At 41.7% G+C, this 17,128-nt stretch overlaps 1 protein-coding gene across 2 annotated transcripts in view; it reads left to right on the top strand.

The window, feature by feature from the left end:
- The first annotated feature begins 1,178 nt into the window (after positions 1–1,178).
- Positions 1,179–17,128, top strand: part of LOC110523610 (engulfment and cell motility protein 3) — a 37,310-nt gene continuing 21,360 nt past the window's right edge. Inside the window, exons 1-5 of one of the 2 annotated variants that reach the window (XM_036978180.1) lie at positions 1,179–1,244; positions 1,419–1,490; positions 4,413–4,522; positions 16,327–16,367; positions 16,488–16,560. In XM_036978180.1, the coding sequence (XP_036834075.1) occupies positions 4,445–4,522; positions 16,327–16,367; positions 16,488–16,560 (192 nt within the window). In that variant the 5' untranslated portion in view covers positions 1,179–1,244; positions 1,419–1,490; positions 4,413–4,444. The other variant, XM_036978179.1, reaches the window with a different exon arrangement.

Consider the following 17,128-nt stretch of genomic DNA (forward strand, 5'->3'; position numbering starts at 1 on the left):
AATTTCCTTTACTTGTCTTGTTGTTGGCAGAGAAGGCCAAATTGAGGGTAATGCAATGTTAAAACTGAATATGGATAAGGAACCCTAAATAAAACGAATGACTGCATTAATTGAATTGTGAAAAATTCCCCAACATGCATATTGGCTACTGCACAGCTTTATGTAGTAGGCTATCTTTACTGAACAAAAATATAAATGCAACAATTAAACAATGAGTTAAAGTTCATATTAGGAAATAATTCAATTTAAATATATTAGGCTCTAATCTATGGATTTCACATGACTGCAGGGGTGCAACCATGGGTTGGCCTGGGGGGGGGGGCATAGGCCCACCCACTGGGGAACCAGACCCAGCCAATCAGAATTAGTTTTCCCCCACAAAATGGCTTTATTACAGACCGAGATACTCTTCCGTTTCATCAGCTGTCCAGGGGGCTGGTCTCAGACTCCCGCAGGTGAAGAAGCTGGATGTGGAGGTCCTGGACTGGCAATGGTTACACGTGGTCTGCGGTTGTGAGACCAGTTGGACGTACTGCCAAACATTCAATTCTCTGGCAACAGCTCTGGTGGACATTCTTGCAGTCAGCATGCCAATTGTACACTCCCTCAAAACATAAGACATCTGTGGCATTGTGTTGTGGGACAAAACTGCACTTTTTTTATTGTCCTGGGCACAAGGTGCACCTGTGTAATGATTATGCTGTTTAATCAGCTTCTTGACATGCCTCACCTGTCAGTTGGATGGATTATCTCGGCAAAGGAGAAATACTCACTAACAGGGATGTAAACAAATGTATGCACAACATTTGAGTGAAATAAGCTTTTTGTGTGTATGGAACATTTCTGGGCTCTTTCATTTCAGCTCATGGCCCATGGGACCAACACTTTACATGTTGCGTTTATATTTTTTGTTCCGTATAAAACACAAGATAATATAATCTAACAGGCAATATTTATCAGAAGCCAGATTAATATAATTTAGGGTTAGTAGCCTATATAATTGAAATGGCATATACAGTATCTTTCAATCTGGACAACAATCTCACATCAGTCCAATAAAAATAAATTGCATTTTGGAAATATTCAATGTGGAGAAAAAAATCGCACAATACTTTAGTTGTTTCTGAACCTGTCCGTACTCATTTTTGAGCGCTCTATAGGCTTTTCAAAGAATTTTCCCTTAAATGCACATCCGTTTACAGTAAACCCACTATGTCGGAAAAGTTGGGGCTGGTCGATCTATGGTCAGTACACGCTGCTTCCTACAGGGGGGCGGGTGTGACTCGACTCAACCCGGAACTTTAAATAATCAATTACTTTTTGAAATTTGTTAAGACATTTCTCCGCCTAGGGGAGCCTTCTCCAAGATTGCGCAAATTCAAAATATAAATCTCACGGATTATTGTCGTCCTTTCTAGGGAGGGATTGCAAATGCTTTCATTCTCGAACTCTGGGCTTTCGCGAGGACACTAACTTCTATTTTCAAAAAGGTAAGAACTAAATAAATGTTCAACTCAAATATAGATTTTCTTTTGATTGTTCTCTAAACTTTGCGAACGAGAAGGAACAAATATGTTTAGTATTCTTGGTACGAATAGCTCCGGGGGCCCAGTACAGCATTATCCGTGTCTACAGCGAGCTAGAATAAACGGGTTGACATTATCAATATAACGTTAATCAGTCACCCTAATTTTTATGGGTGATCCTAGGAAATCGAATCAATCTACATAATGAGTAGTTTAATTCATGGTGGGTATTTTGGAAGTAGTTTTCATTGTATGCCAGCATCTGCTGTGAAATGGCCAATGCAGAGAAATTAGTATATTATCTTACCAAACATTTCACAAAGATGGAATGTTAAATCATTTCTCTGCATTAGCCATTTCACAGCAGAAGCTGGCTTACAATGAAAACTACTTCCAAAATATCCACCATGAATTAAACTATTCAGTATGTAGATAGATTTGATTTCCTAGGATCACTCAAATCCCTCTGCCTGTCCCATTAGGGTGGGGAGGAGGGGGGGGGGGGGGGCTTCTTGGAATTCCAACCCTGACAGACCTCCACCTACAACTGCCACCACACACACACTTTGAAGTCGGTTGTCATCGGCACCACCAGTTAAATTTTTAAAATTGATTTAACTAGGCAAGTCAATTATGAACAAATTCTTATTTACAACGACGGCCTACCACGGCCAAACCCTGACGACGCTGGGCCAATTGTGCGCCACCCTATGGGACTCCCAATCACGTCCGGATGTGATACAGCCTGGATTCAAACCAGGGACCTCGGTGACACCTCTAGCACTGAGATACAGTGCCTTAGACCGCTGCGCCACTCGGGAGCTTGACTCTTTCAATATACATTTTAAATGAGTCACGCCAGAAAACGACTGGCTCTTGATCCATGGATCAATTTTCACTAGTGTGTAGACAACTGCCATTTGCCCAGCACCCAGAATGTAAAGTCTCAGGCAGTAATAGCCCTTCTCAACTGGTGGAGCCGATGTCAACAGACTTCAAAGTGTGTGTGGTGGCAGTTGTAGGTGGAGGTCTGTCAGGGTTGGAATTCCAAGAAGCTAAAGGCCCCGTCCTCCCCACCCTAATGGGACCGGCGGAGGGTCAAGGGGCATGACACAGTTAGTTCTGCAGGCTAACCGAAGGGATACACGAAAGTACACATTAATGCATAGCCCTAAATGGTCATGGGCGCTATTACGATGTGGTTCACTATAATAATCACGAACACTGTTACAGTGAACAGCAGTAATACACGACATGGCCAAAAGTATGTGGACACCTGCTCGTCGGACATCTCATTTCTAAATCATGGGCATTAATACGGAGTTGGTCCCCCCCCCCTTTTCTGCTATAATAGCCTCCATTCTTCTGGGAAGGCTTTCCACTAGATGTTGGAACATTGCTGCGGGGACTTGCTTCCGTTCAGCCACAAGAGCATTAGTGAGGTCGGCACTGATGTTGGGTGATTAGGCCTGGCTCGCAGTCGGTGTTCTAATTTATCCCAAAGGTGTTCGATGTTCTGCCTGCGGCTATGGATTCCTGACCTGTTCACCGGACGTGCTACCTGTCCCAGATCTATTATTTGACCATGCTGGTCATTTATGAACATTTGAACATCTTGGCCATGTTTTGTTATAATCTCCACCTGGCACAGCCAGAAGAGGACTGGCCACCCCTCATAGCCTGGTTCCTCTCTAGGTTTCTTCATAGGTTTTGGCCTTTCTAGGGAGTTTTTCCTAGCCAACGTGCTTCAACACCTGCATTGCTTGCTGTTTGGGGTTTTAGGCTGGGTTTCTGTACAGCACTTTGAGATATCAGCTGATGTACAAAGGGCTATATAAATACATTTGATTTGATGAGGTTGAGGTCACACATTCTCTCTCTCTGTCTGTCTCTCTATCCTCTGTCTCTTGCAGTAGCAGCAGTTTATTGGTCGCGTACACAGTTTTTAGCAACTTCAGCAGGTGTTATAGCGGGTGTGAATTGTTTGTTAAAGCCACTTAGTCTCAAGCCCAATGCATGCTGGGACAGGCAGGGGAGAGAGCCTTGGAAACCCAAACACCTCCTTCCCTGCCAGCCTGTCATGTAGCCTATACCAGGGTTTCCCAAACTCTCATTCCCCTCCCCCCCCCCGGTGCACGGTTTGGTTTTTGCCCACATAGCAGAGTCAAATAACCAACTCATCTTCAAGCTTTGACTATTTGAATCAGCTGTGTAGTGCTAGAGAAAAAAAGCTAATGTGCACCCAGGGGGGCCCCAGGACCAAGTTTGGGAAACACTGGCCTACACTATCAACACCTCACCCTATCCTTGTATGGATAGGCTACTAGACTACTGCATAGGAATGTTATGGGTCAGGAGATCATTGTCTCTCACAAGGCTTCAAGAGTATTAGTATATGAAGTGAGTGAGAAAAGTTTCAGGTTAGTTTCCATCGAAGCCAAAACACTGGTGGTGATCATTGTAAGTAGGTTATTTCCATTTCCCGCGGATGGGAGACACACACACACACACACACACATTTTCCTTTTCATCAGGTGAAGCATGTGCAAAATTGTTTAACAAACTTTAGTGTTTCCATATGTGCTGGAGAGAGCATGAAAAGAGTTTGCCTGTCTCCTTTCCTCTGGGACTCCTCTGGATGCATGTCTGTCTGTCTGGCCTTCAATTGTGTGTAGTCCTATACACAGAAAGGGCCATGTTCTCTGTGCACACTGAAGAAAATACAGACATACTACTTGTAAAAGAGGAAGATAAAGTTTCATTTGGAAAATGGAAGCTCTCATGACTCGAGGACCATGCTGATCTGATCTGGTCTGGTCAGAAACCTACAGAAACCCCTATTTTACTGTGTGAATTATTTGATAGTAAAAGGTTATTATGTCTCAGTCTTAGGAGGACACCTATAAACACACTTCAAGATGCCGCAACAGAAGGATATCGTGAAAATTGCCATCCAGATGCCAGGGGCATACCCTCAGCTCATTCAACTGGACCAGGTAAGCATTAGCACACAGGAGAGGAGCCTGAGTCAGAGAGTTGAAGGGGAAAAAAAACTACTGAACTATCAAATCCGGAGTGGAAAGTTACTGTAGAAATCAGCACTGCAGCCTGTGGGTTGTATTAGAGCTGTGGTTTATGTAGCAAGAGAGAGATGGGCGGGCTAATAATGTGGTTTATGAAGGGGTAGTGCACCTCAGCATGGATGCAGTGTGTTCAGAGTTGTGAAGCAGCTGCTGCCATAGAAACATGCCACCCTATCAATCGAGAAGTTATCATAGTAAAGTAGGGTGCTAATGTAATGGTTGTTTATGATGTCAAACTGTTAATAGACCAGGGCCTTAGCTGAGTAAAAGGTGTTCGCTAGATACGAGTGCCTGTGAAGTTGATGTCATGCAGTATGTTGTCGGAGCTCTGGTAAGATCATTACAGGCTCTGTAAAGAAAACATGGCGGTTTTGGCACAAGGTATTTTCGAATGTAGAATGTTAATTTGAGCCAGTTTGCTACAGCAGGAAAATAATCCTGCAGCAACAGGACATGTTCACTATTATGTGGATAATAATTAATGTCCATTTTTGCAGGGGTTGATATATTTATGTTGGGGTTGATGTATTTATGTTGGGGTTGATGTATTTATGTTGGGGTTGATGTATTTATGTTGGGGTTGATGTATTTATGTTGGGGTTGATGTATTTATGTTGGGGTTGATGTATTTATGTTGGGGTTGATGTATTTATGTTGGGGTTGATGTATTTATGTTGGGGTTGATGTATTTATGTTGGGGTTGATCCATTTTAGCAGGGGTTGATCCATTTTAGCAGGGGTTGATCCATTTTAGCAGGGGTTGATCCATTTTAGCAGGGGTTGATCCATTTTAGCAGGGGTTGATATATTTTAGCAGGGGTTGATATATTTTAGCAGGGGTTGATCCATTTTAGCAGGGGTTGATCCATTGGTTGATATATTTTAGCAGGGGTTGATATATTTTAGCAGGGGTTGATATATTTTTGCAGGGGTTGATATATTTTTGCAGGGGTTGGTCCATTTTAGCAGGGGTTGATATATTTTAGCAGGGGTTGATCCATTTTAGCAGGGGTTGATCCATTGGTTGATATATTTTAGCAGGGGTTGATCCATTGGTTGATATATTTTAGCAGGGGTTGATCCATTGGTTGATATATTTTAGCAGGGGTTGATATATTTTAGCAGGGGTTGATATATTTTTGCAGGGGTTGATATATTTTAGCAGGGGTTGATATATTTTAGCAGGGGTTGATATATTTTAGCAGGGGTTGATATATTTTAGCAGGGGTTGATATATTTTAGCAGGGGTTGATATATTTTTGCAGGGGTTGATATATTTTTGCAGGGGTTGATATATTTTAGCAGGGGTTGATATATTTTAGCAGGGGTTGATATATTTTAGCAGGGGTTGATATATTTTGTTTTGATTTAAAAAAAATTGTTAGAGCACATCAAGTCTGAACTTTTAAAGTTACTCAAAATACACTACATGTTTGCAATTTTCAGCAATAAATAATAGTGAGCAATTAGTGCTGTTTTCAATTTAGTGTTTTTTTAAAACATGCACTATGCATTATTTGTTTGAAAAAAATCAGGATCCCCATTAGCTTTTGCGAAAGCAGCAGCTACTCTTCCTGGGGTTCACACAAAACAGGAAACATTACCATAATAAAGAACATTAATAGACAAGAAGAGCTAGAGGACAGAACTACAAGCATTTAAAAACGTCTCACACAGCCTACATATCAATACATGCACACAAAATATCTAGGTCGAATAGGGGAGAGATGTGCTGTGAGGTGTTGCTCTGTCTGTTTTTGAAACCAGCTTTGCTGTTCATTTGAGCAATATGAGATGGGAGTTCCATAATGGCTCTATTTAAAACTATATGCTTTCTTGAATTTGTTTTGGATTTGGGGACTGTGAAAAGACCCCTGGTGGCATGTCTGGTGGGCTAAATGTGTGTGTCAGAGCTGTGTGTAAGTTGACTATGCAAACAATTGGGAATTTTCAACACATTAATGTTATACAAAGATGCAGTCAGTCTGTCCTCAACTCTTAGCTAATAGAGACTTGCATGTATAGTATTTATATTAGCCCTCTGATTTCAATGAAGAGCAAGATGTGCTGCTCTGTTCTGGGCCAGATGCCGGGTCTTTCTTTGAAGCACTTGACCACATGACTGGACAATAATCAAGATAAGAAAACCTGCAGGCTGTAGGACTTTTGGAGTGTGGTGTCACACAGCCCTAAAAGAGCATTTCTTTTAGGGCTGTCCCCGACGGAAAAAAAACCTCGGTAAACCGAGAGTCGTCTGTTCTTTCGACCAATCGATTGTTTAAACGTGTATTTTTCCATAGACAGACACATCCTATGTATCCTATGTATGTAAACTTCAGACTACAGTTGAAGTCTGAAGTTTACATACACCTTAACCAAATACATTTAAACTCAGTTTTTTCACAATTCCTGACATTTAATCTTAGTAAAAATTCCCTTGTCTTAGGTCAGTTAGGATCACCACTTTATTTTAAGAATGTGAAATGTCAGAATAATAGTAGAGAGTGATTTATTTCAGCTTTTATTTCTTTCATCACATTCCCAGCGGGTCAGAAGTTTACATACACTCAATTAGTATTTGGTAGCGTTGCCTTTAAATTCTTTAACTTGGGCAGACGTTTCTGGTAGCCTTCCACAAGCTTCCCACAATATGTTGGGTGAATTTTGGCCCATTCCTTCTGACAGAAGCTGGTGTAACGGAGTCAGATTTGTAGGCCTCCTTACTTGCACACGCTTTTTCAGTTCTGCCCACACATTTTCTATGGGATTGAGATCAGGGCTTTGTGATGGCCACTCCAATACCTTGACTTTGTTGTCCTTAAGCCATTTTGCCACAACTTTGGAAGTATGATTGGGGTCATTGTCCATTTGGAAGACCCATTTGCGACCAAGCTGTAACTTCCTGACTGATGTCTTGATGTTGCTTCAATATATCCATATACAGTGCCTTGCGAAAGTATTCGGCCCCCTTGAACTTTGCGACCTTTTGCCACATTTCAGGCTTCAAACATCTTTTGTGAAGAATCAACAACAAGTGGGACACAACAACATTTATTGGATATTTCAAACTTTTTTAGCAAATCAAAAACTGAAAAATTGGGCGTGCAAAATTATTCAGCCCCTTTACTTTCAGTGCAGCAAACTCTCTCAAGAAGTTCAGTGAGGATCTCTGAATGATCCAATGTTGACCTAAATGACTAATGATGATGATTACACACAGGTGGATTGTATTTAAGTCTCCGTATAAATGCACCTGCACTGTGATAGTCTCAGAGGTCCGTCAAAAGCGCAGAGAGCATCATGAAGAACAAGGAACACACCAGGCAGGTCCGAGATACTGTTGTGAAGAAGTCTAAAGCCGGATTTGGATACAAAAAGATTTCCCAAGCTTTAAACATCCCAAGGAGCACTGTGCAAGCGATAATATTGAAATGGAAGGAGTATCAGACCACTGCAAATCTACCAAGACCTGGCTGTCCCTCTAAACTTTCAGCTCATACAAGGAGAAGACTGATCAGAGATGCAGCCAAGAGGCCCATGATCACTCTGGATGAACTGCAGAGATCTACAGCTGAGGTGGGAGACTCTGTCCATAGGACAACAATCAGTCGTATATTGCACAAATCTGGCCTTTATGGAAGAGTGGCAAGAAGGCCATTTCTTAAAGATATCCATAAAAAGTGTCGTTTAAAGTTTGCCACAAGCCACCTGGGAGACACACCAAACATGTGGAAGAAGGTGCTCTGGTCAGATGAAACCAAAATTGAACTTTTTGGCAACAATGCAAAACATTATGTTTGGCGTAAAAGCAACACAGCTGAACACACCATCCCCACTGTCAAACATGGTGGTGGCAGCATCATGGTTTGGGCCTGCTTTTCTTCAGCAGGGACAGGGAAGATGGTTAAAATTGATGGGAAGATGGATGGAGCCAAATACAGGACCATTCTGGAAGAAAACCTGATGGAGTCTGCAAAAGACCTGAGACTGGGACGGAGATTTGTCTTCCTACAAGACAATGATCCAAAACATAAAGCAAAATCTACAATGGAATGGTTCAAAAATAAACATATCCAGGTGTTAGAATGGCCAAGTCAAAGTCCAGACCTGAATCCAATCGAGAATCTATGGAAAGAACTGAAAACTGCTGTTCACAAATGCTCTCCATCCAACCTCACTGAGCTCGAGCTGTTTTGCAAGGAGGAATGGGAAAAAATTTCAGTCTCTCGATGTGCAAAACTGATAGAGACATACCCCAAGCGACTTACAGCTGTAATCGCAGCAAAAGGTGGCGCTACAAAGTATTAACTTAAGGGGGCTGAATAATTTTGCACGCCCAATTTTTCAGTTTTTGATTTGTTAAAAAAGTTTGAAATATCCAATAAATGTCGTTCCACTTCATGATTGTGTCCCACTTGTTGTTTATTCTTCACAAAAAAAATACAGTTTTATATCTTTATGTTTGAAGCCTGAAATGTGGCAAAAGGTCGCAAAGTTCACTTTACTTACTTTCGAATACTTTCGCAAGGCACTGTAATTTTCCTCCCTCATGATGCCATCTATTTTGTGAAGTGCACCAGTCGCTCCTGCAGCAAAGCAGCCCCATAATATGATGCTGCCACCCCCATGCTTCACGGCTGGGATGGTGTTCTTCGTATTGCAAGTCTCCCCGTTTTTCCTCCAAACATAACAATGGTCATCATGGCCAAAAAGTTACATATTTGTTTCATCAGACCAGAGGACATTTCTCCAAAAAGTACGATCTTGTGCAGGAAGTTACAGCTTGGTTGCAAATGGGTCTTCCAAATGGACAATGACCGCAGGCATACTTCCAAATTTGTGGCAAATTGTGCAGTTGCAAACCGTAGTCTGGCTTTTTTATGGCGGTTTTGGAGCAGTGGCTTCTTCCTTGCTGAGCGGCCTTTCAGTTTATGTCAATATAGAACTCGTTTTTCTGTGGATATAGATACTTTTGTACCTATTTCCTCCAGTATCTTCACAAGGTCCTTTGCTGTTGTTCTGGGACTTTTTCGCACCACAGTACGCTCATCTCTAGGAGACAGAATGCGTCTTCTTCCTGAGTGGTATGACGGCTGCATGGTCCCATGGCGTTTATACTTGTGTACTATTGTTTGTACAGATGATCGTGGTATCTTCAGGCATTTGGAAATTGCTCCAAAGGATGAACTAGACTTGTGGAGGTCTTCAATTTTGTATCTGAGGTCTTGGCTGATTTTCTTTTGATTTCCTCATGATGTCAAGCAAAGAGGCACTGAGTTTGAAGGTAGGCCTTGAAATACATCCACAGGTACACCGCCAATCGACTCAAATTATGTAAATTAGCCTATCAGAAGCTTATAAAGCCACATCATTTTCTGGACGTGACAAATAAACTCGAAACGGGAATGTTTACTGGTTGCTCAGGAGGTAAAGGGGAAGTCAGACTTGTGGAATAAATGTGACTAGTTGTGGAAAATACTGGAGATCAAGAAAAAGAAGGTAAGGAGCAAACACAGCATATTATGTCATTAGATTACAATATCATTTTTCTGACCATTTGAACAATGGAAACAACACTTAACATTAGAAGCGTACCAGCTAGTCTGTTGTAAACGTGTTTTTTTTGTAAAGCCTTTTTACAGTGAACATTAAACAGTCACATTTATTTGTGAACGCTTTATTTATTGTTTACACACATTTTCCAAGATTCGCTTTTATTTTATTTTAAAACTAGTATGCTTGATCGCATTTGACATCATGCATGCTGTGTAATGGCATGAGCGAATGAATGATTGATTGATACAGTTATCATGACACAAGGCGAGACCCAGATGCAGACACAGGAGGCAGATGGTTGGAGTCTAAGATGTTTAATAATCCAAAAAGGAGTAGGCAAGAGAATGCCTGTCCGTGACCAAAAGGTCAAAACCAGTTCCAAGTCCAGGAGGTACAGAGTGGCAGACAGGCTTGAGGTCAAGGCAGGCAGAATGGTCAGGCAGGTGGGTACAGAGTCCAGAAACGGGCAAGGGTCAAAACCCGGGAGGACTAGAAAAAAAACGCTGGTTGATTTGAAATATACAAGACAAACTGGCACAGAGAGACAGGAAACACAGGGATAAATACACTGGGGAAAACAAGTAACACCTGGAGGGGGTGAAGACGATAACAAGGACAGGTGAAACAGATCCGGGTGTGACAACGGTAGCCTATATAAGTATTGAAATATAGGCCTAAGTAAGTTACGGTATTAAAGACTAAACAGGATGCACTCTTAAGCCTACAGCTCAATGGTGGTTATACAAGGCTTCTATACTAAGCCTACTAATGATGATGACGTTTCTTCTTATTATAATGATGATCATAATAATAGTAATAACAACAATAAGGAGATCCACAAAAAATGAGTTATTATTATGAATATAATTTTTCTGATAATTTAGAACAATGTTAAACAACACTAAATCATTGTACGTTGATGATTCATGTTTTCTTTTAAATCCACAACTTCCCTTCACAGCCTCATAGAGGATCTAGATACTTTTCCTAACGTCTCTGGATTACAACCAGAGGATGATAAGTATGATACAGTACGTATTGGATCTGTAAAACAGACAACTTTTATATTACCAGGTAGTTTACCAATAAAATGGTCTGACGGTGATGTGGACATACTCTGTATTCATATTCCGAAATAAATAAATTATCTCACTACAATACATTTTAATAGAAAGTTAGCAAAAATAGGTAATCTTTCTACCATGGAAAGGAAAATACCTGTCTACTTGCGGAGAAATCACCCTAATTAATTATTTACTCATATCCCTATTTGCTTATGGTCTTGCCTACACCTACAGACCTGTTTTTAAAAAAATTATTATTATCGAAGGAATTGTCCGTAGAGCTCCGAGACAGGATTGTGGCGAGGCACAGATCTGGGGAAGGGTATCAACATGTCTGCAGCATTGAAGGTCCCCAAGAACACAGTGGTCTCCATCATTCTTAAATTGAAGAAGTTTGGAACCACCAAGATTCTTCCTACACCTGGCCGCCTGGCCAAACTAAGCAATCGGTTTGACTGACAGAGCTCCAGAGTTCCTCTGTGGAGATAGTTGTTCTTCTGGAAGGTTCTCCCATCTCTGCAGTATTCCACCAGTCATGCCTTTATGGTAGAGTGGCCAGGCGGAAGCCACTCCTCAGTAAAATGCACATGACAACCCGCTTGGAGTTTGCACAATGGTACCTCAAGAACTCTGACCATAAGAAACAAGATTCTCTGGTCTGATGAAACTAAGATGGCCTGAATGCCTCTTTGACCTGAATGCCAAGCGTCACGTCTGGAGGAAACCTGTCACCATCCCTACGGTGAAGCATGGTGGCAGCATCATGCTATGGGAATGTTTTTCAGCGACAGGGACTGGGAGTCTAGTCAGGATCGAGGGAAAGATAAACAGATCAAAGTACAGAGAGTGCTCAGGATCTCAGAGGGGGGCGAAGGTTCACTTTCCAACAGGACAACAAACTTAAGCACACAGCCAAATACAAGTGTGGAAAGCTTGTAGCGTTATACCCAAGAAGACTTGAGGCTGTAATCGTTGCCAAAGGTGCTTCAACAAAGTACTTAGTAAAGCGTCTGAATACTGACTTCCCCCATAAGCATTACTGTCTCATCTATAGATGTTATCCTTGTATTGCTACTGCAGTATCATCAAAGGAATTATCTAAGGGAGTCTCAGAAATGGCTAATATAAGAATGTTAGCGAGTTATTGATTTCATGAACCTTATTTCTAAGGCTACATATATTAATATGGGCTGTTTTCAGGCCTTTCCTGGGTACTTCTCAGAGATGGACATTAATATGGAAAAGAACAAACAAAGCAAGAGAAAAAAAAACATTAAGCAGTCCATAAACTGTTTGTATGTTTGCTGTGGGGTTGAAGCTACAAACCCATAGGCTTGGCTCTGTCATCCCTTCCAGGCTGTTGGTAGGGAGGGTGGACAATGTGCCTGTCATAGTGGATAAGTTATTTTCTCTTCTGGCGCACAGCTTCAGGATAGTCCTCGTTGTGGAAGATGTACGTTCCTCTCAAAGTCTTGTCTCTTTTCCAGAACAGCTACCTTGTCTTTGAACTTGGCCACTATCGGCCTGGGCCTGTCACCTGGGCCGGCGGAGGGTTTCCCAATCCTGTAGGCGCACAACACCTCAATCTTCCTGTGGTTCGTCTTACATTTCTTAGAGATAATTTCCTTCACTTTATCCTCAGACCCCGTCCAGGTCTCGTGGAGATTTTGCAATTCTGTCCACAATAATGTAGTTCCGCCTTGATCTTCCCTCGAGATAATCTCAGTCATTGTTATCATGGATTGAATGCTGTAACAACACTGAATAAAACAATTAATAAACGTTCCATGATGGTATTGACTGCCCATTACTGCATATCACTTATTAACCATTTATTTACTATTCACATTGCTTTACTTTAATAACACATTTGATGACTTTATTTAATTCCAAGTTACCATCTTCTCTAGAACTGCTGCCCATGCTGTCTATCACTATTTTATTTGTTCTTCAAAGTAGATAAGGCATACTTTTATGACTGCTTAGATCACGTCTTTTCAGGCTTGTGAAGCACCTGCTTTTGATCCCTCTCAGTCTCCGCACAGACAGGAAAAGTTTTACGTGGGCCCGCAGTGGATTATGGTCATTGTAGTTAATTACCACCTCAGTTTAGCACAGTGTAGAATATTGGCCTGTTGGAAAACTACAACTCCCAACTACATTGCACAGTTCAGCCTTGATCTGATTTATCTCTACAGAAACTGCACATCGAGTTCACAGAAACGAAACCAGAATGAAATAATGTTTGTACCATGTTTTGTGCTGCTGCCATGTTGTGTTGCTACCATGCTCTGTCATTTGTTGGTGTCTTGCGATGTTGTCTTGGGTCTCTTTTTATGTAGTGCTGTCATGATGTGTGTTTTGTCCTATATTTCTTTATATTTTTAATCCCAGCCCCTGTCCCCGCAGGAGGCCATTTGGCTTTTGGTAGGCCGTCATTGTAAATAAGAATTTGTTCTTAACTGACTTCCCTAATTAAATAAATAAATACAATTTGAATTCAACTAATTTAACCAAAATGTCGGTTAATCGCTCAGCACTTGCAATAAAAGATTGATCAAATTAAGATCGGACTTGAGCTGCACGATAAGCGCCTTGGCGTTGCAGCCCAGGATCAGATCCAGGATACCAACCTTACTCCAGTTACCCTTCTCGGTCGAGTGGATCTGTAAGTGTCCCTTTACTACCTCATTGAAGTTTTTAAAAATCATATCCATTCAAAACCTCAATTTAGCGTCCAAACATTGAGTTGTTTATGCAATCACTTACAGTATGTTTTATCCATTCAAAGATATACAGTACTAGTCAAGTTTGGACACACCTACTCATTCAAGGGTTATTCTTTATTTTTTTTACTATTTTCTACATTGTACATTAATAGTGAAGACATTAAAACTATGCAATAACACATGGAATCATAGTAACCAAAAAAGTGTTAAACAAATCAAATATAATTTTGATTTTAGATTCTTCAAAGTAGCCACCCTTTGGGCCTCCCGAGTGGTGCAGCAGTCTAAGGCACTGCATCGCAGTGCTAGCTGCATTACTACAGATCCAGGTTCAATACCGGGGTCGCTACCGGGAGACCCATGAGGTGACGCACAATTGTCCCAGCATCGTCCGGGTTAGGGGGAGATTTGGCAGGCCGGGATGCCCTTGTCCCATCGCGCTCTAGCGACTCCTGTGGTGGGCCGGGCGCATGCACGCTGACACGGTCGCCAGGTGTACGGTGAGGTTGGGTGATTGTGGAGGCCAGGTCATCTGATGCAGCACTCCATCACTCTCCTTCTTGGTCAAATAGCCCTTACACAGCCTGGAGGTGTGTTTTGGGTCATTGTCCTGTTGGAAAAACAAATGATAGTCCCACTAAGCGCACACCATATGGGATGGCATATCACTGTGGTAGCCATGCTGGTTAAGTGTCATGATTCTTAATAAATCACGACAGTGTCACCAGCAAAGCACCCCCACACCATCACACCTCTTCCTCCAAGCTTCACGGTGGGAACCACACATGCGGAGATCATCCGTTCACTTACGCTGTGTCTCAGAGACAGCGGTTGGAACCAATAAGCTCATATTTGGACTCAGACCAAAGTACAGATTTCCACCAGTCTTATGTCCATTGCTCGTGTTTCTTGGCCCAAGCAAGTCTCTTCTTATTATTGGTGTCCTTTTAGTAGTGGTTTCTTTGTAGCAATTCAACCATGAAGGCCAGTTTCACGCAGTCTCCTCTGAACAGTTGATGCTGAGATGTGTCTGTTACTTGAACTCGCATTTATTTGGGCTTCAATTTCTGAGGCTGGTAACTCTTAATGAACTTATCCTCTGTTAACCTCTGCAGCAGAGGTAACTTTGGGTCTTCCTTTACTGTGACGGTCGTTTTGTGGGCCGGTTTCATTATTCCGCTTGGTTTTTGGGACTGCACTTGAAGAAATATTCAAAGTTCTTATAATTTTCCAGATTGACTGACCTTCATGCCTTAAAGTAATGATGGACTGCCATTTCTCTTTGCTTATTTGAGCTGTTCTTGCCATAATATGGACTTGTCTGTATCCCACCCCTACCTTGTCACAACACAACTGATTGGTACAAAGGCATTAAGAAAGAAAGAAATTCCACAAATTAACCTTTAACAATGCACACCTGTTAATTGAAATGCAGGGTCGGCAGGGTGGCCTAGTGGTTAGAGCGTTGGACTAGTAACCGGAAGGCCGTCATTGAAAATAAGAATTTGTTCTTAACTGACTTGCCTAGTTAAGTAAAGGTAAAAAAAAATAAAAAATCCAGATGACTAGCTCATGAAGCTGGTTGAGAGAATGCCAAGTGTGCAAAGCCGTCATCAAGTCAGCTGAAGAATCTCAAATATTTAAGTAGTTGGATTTGTTTAACCGTTTTGTTTTTATTACTAAATGATTTCATATGTGCTATTTCATAGTTTTGATGTCTTCACTATTATTCTACAATGTAGAAAATAGTACAAATAAAGAAAAACCCTTGAATGAGTTGGTGTCCAAACTTTTGACTGGTACTGTACTTAACACTTGATATTAAGATGTTTAGCACTTCAACAGTACCACAGAATGTTCTTGGAGTTAGAGAGTGACCCTTAAAACGTTGTAATGTCCAGGATTTGTGAACAGGCTGGTTCTGTAGACATTTCATGGGAGAAAATAACTAACCGCAAGCCCCTCAAAATCACTCCTATTGGACTACCAGACCTCACCAAAAACCTCTGATTGGTTGACCCCCTACAGATCACTAATTACAGAGCAGCGATAGGTCTACCACAGTACACCAAAACATTTGATTCGTTGACCACCATGTATACCACAAATTACAGGGCAATTGATGTGTAGACTTTGGAGTAGTTTGCCTCTTATTTATTCAATGCACTGAATTTCCATGCTGCCTCAAATACATTAGTCAGCAGCATAGAGGAAGTAAAAGCTTTGAGTTTATCTAGGATCAGCAGGCTCGGGTCATGGGACTGGTGTACTATAGTTCCACCGTGGTTTACAAAATGAAGGCATGATATCTAAATCACTTCCTACTTCCTGCTACTCATTGATCACACCTGTGCTTGTCTTCTGACAGAAAAAGCCCCTTTCTGCCGTAATTAAGGAGGTTTGTGACGGGTAAGTGTGTTCATGTTTAAAAAGCGCTTTTTATTTGGTCTAATGCTGTTCTTGTGGAGTTCAAGCAACTACTTTGTCCTATTGCAGTAGTTACAGTGGCTATGATGACTGTGTTTTAAGGTGGAATCTTCCGGGCCCTGATAACTACGCCCTCCAGTATGCCGACGGTGTTCAGACCTACATCACTGAATCTGTGAGTTGATTGATCTTTCTGTGATCACGGAGGCTGTCTGTGAACAAACCGGTCTCTCTGGCTGTTCAGTGTGTAGCTTCTGTACTATAACTTGATAGTAGAGGATGTCACTGTCATGCCAGTGATGTCTGAAATGTCATCAACGCCAGTGACCTGGGTGTGGGTAGCTGTTGGAGCTAAACTATGCTGGTGACCTTTGGAGAGGTCAAACACACCCCTCGACCAGGGGCAATGCAGGTAATTTCCAAGGGCCTAAAGTAAAATGCCTGCCATAAAAATGTGCACATAGGAGAGATATGCGCAAACATGACAGATATGGCAAACCTGCCACTCCATATTTGGAAGCGCTTAGGTCACCTGACTTTTGGCAGGGATTTGACGACAAGAAAAATACTAAAAGTTATCACGCGTAGGAAGTGATTTATATTTGTATAAAACAGTTTTGTACCCATAGAAAGCAGTTTCTATAAATCGCTGGCAGCCTCTAGTTCGGCCATGTTGATGCCTGCCTTTCAAGGCTGCAGAAATGATAGTATGGTAACCATATGTGTATCCATAGTATGTCCAA

This window comes from Oncorhynchus mykiss, chromosome 1 (genome assembly GCF_013265735.2).
Source record: "Oncorhynchus mykiss isolate Arlee chromosome 1, USDA_OmykA_1.1, whole genome shotgun sequence".
Lineage (NCBI taxonomy): Eukaryota > Metazoa > Chordata > Actinopteri > Salmoniformes > Salmonidae > Oncorhynchus > Oncorhynchus mykiss.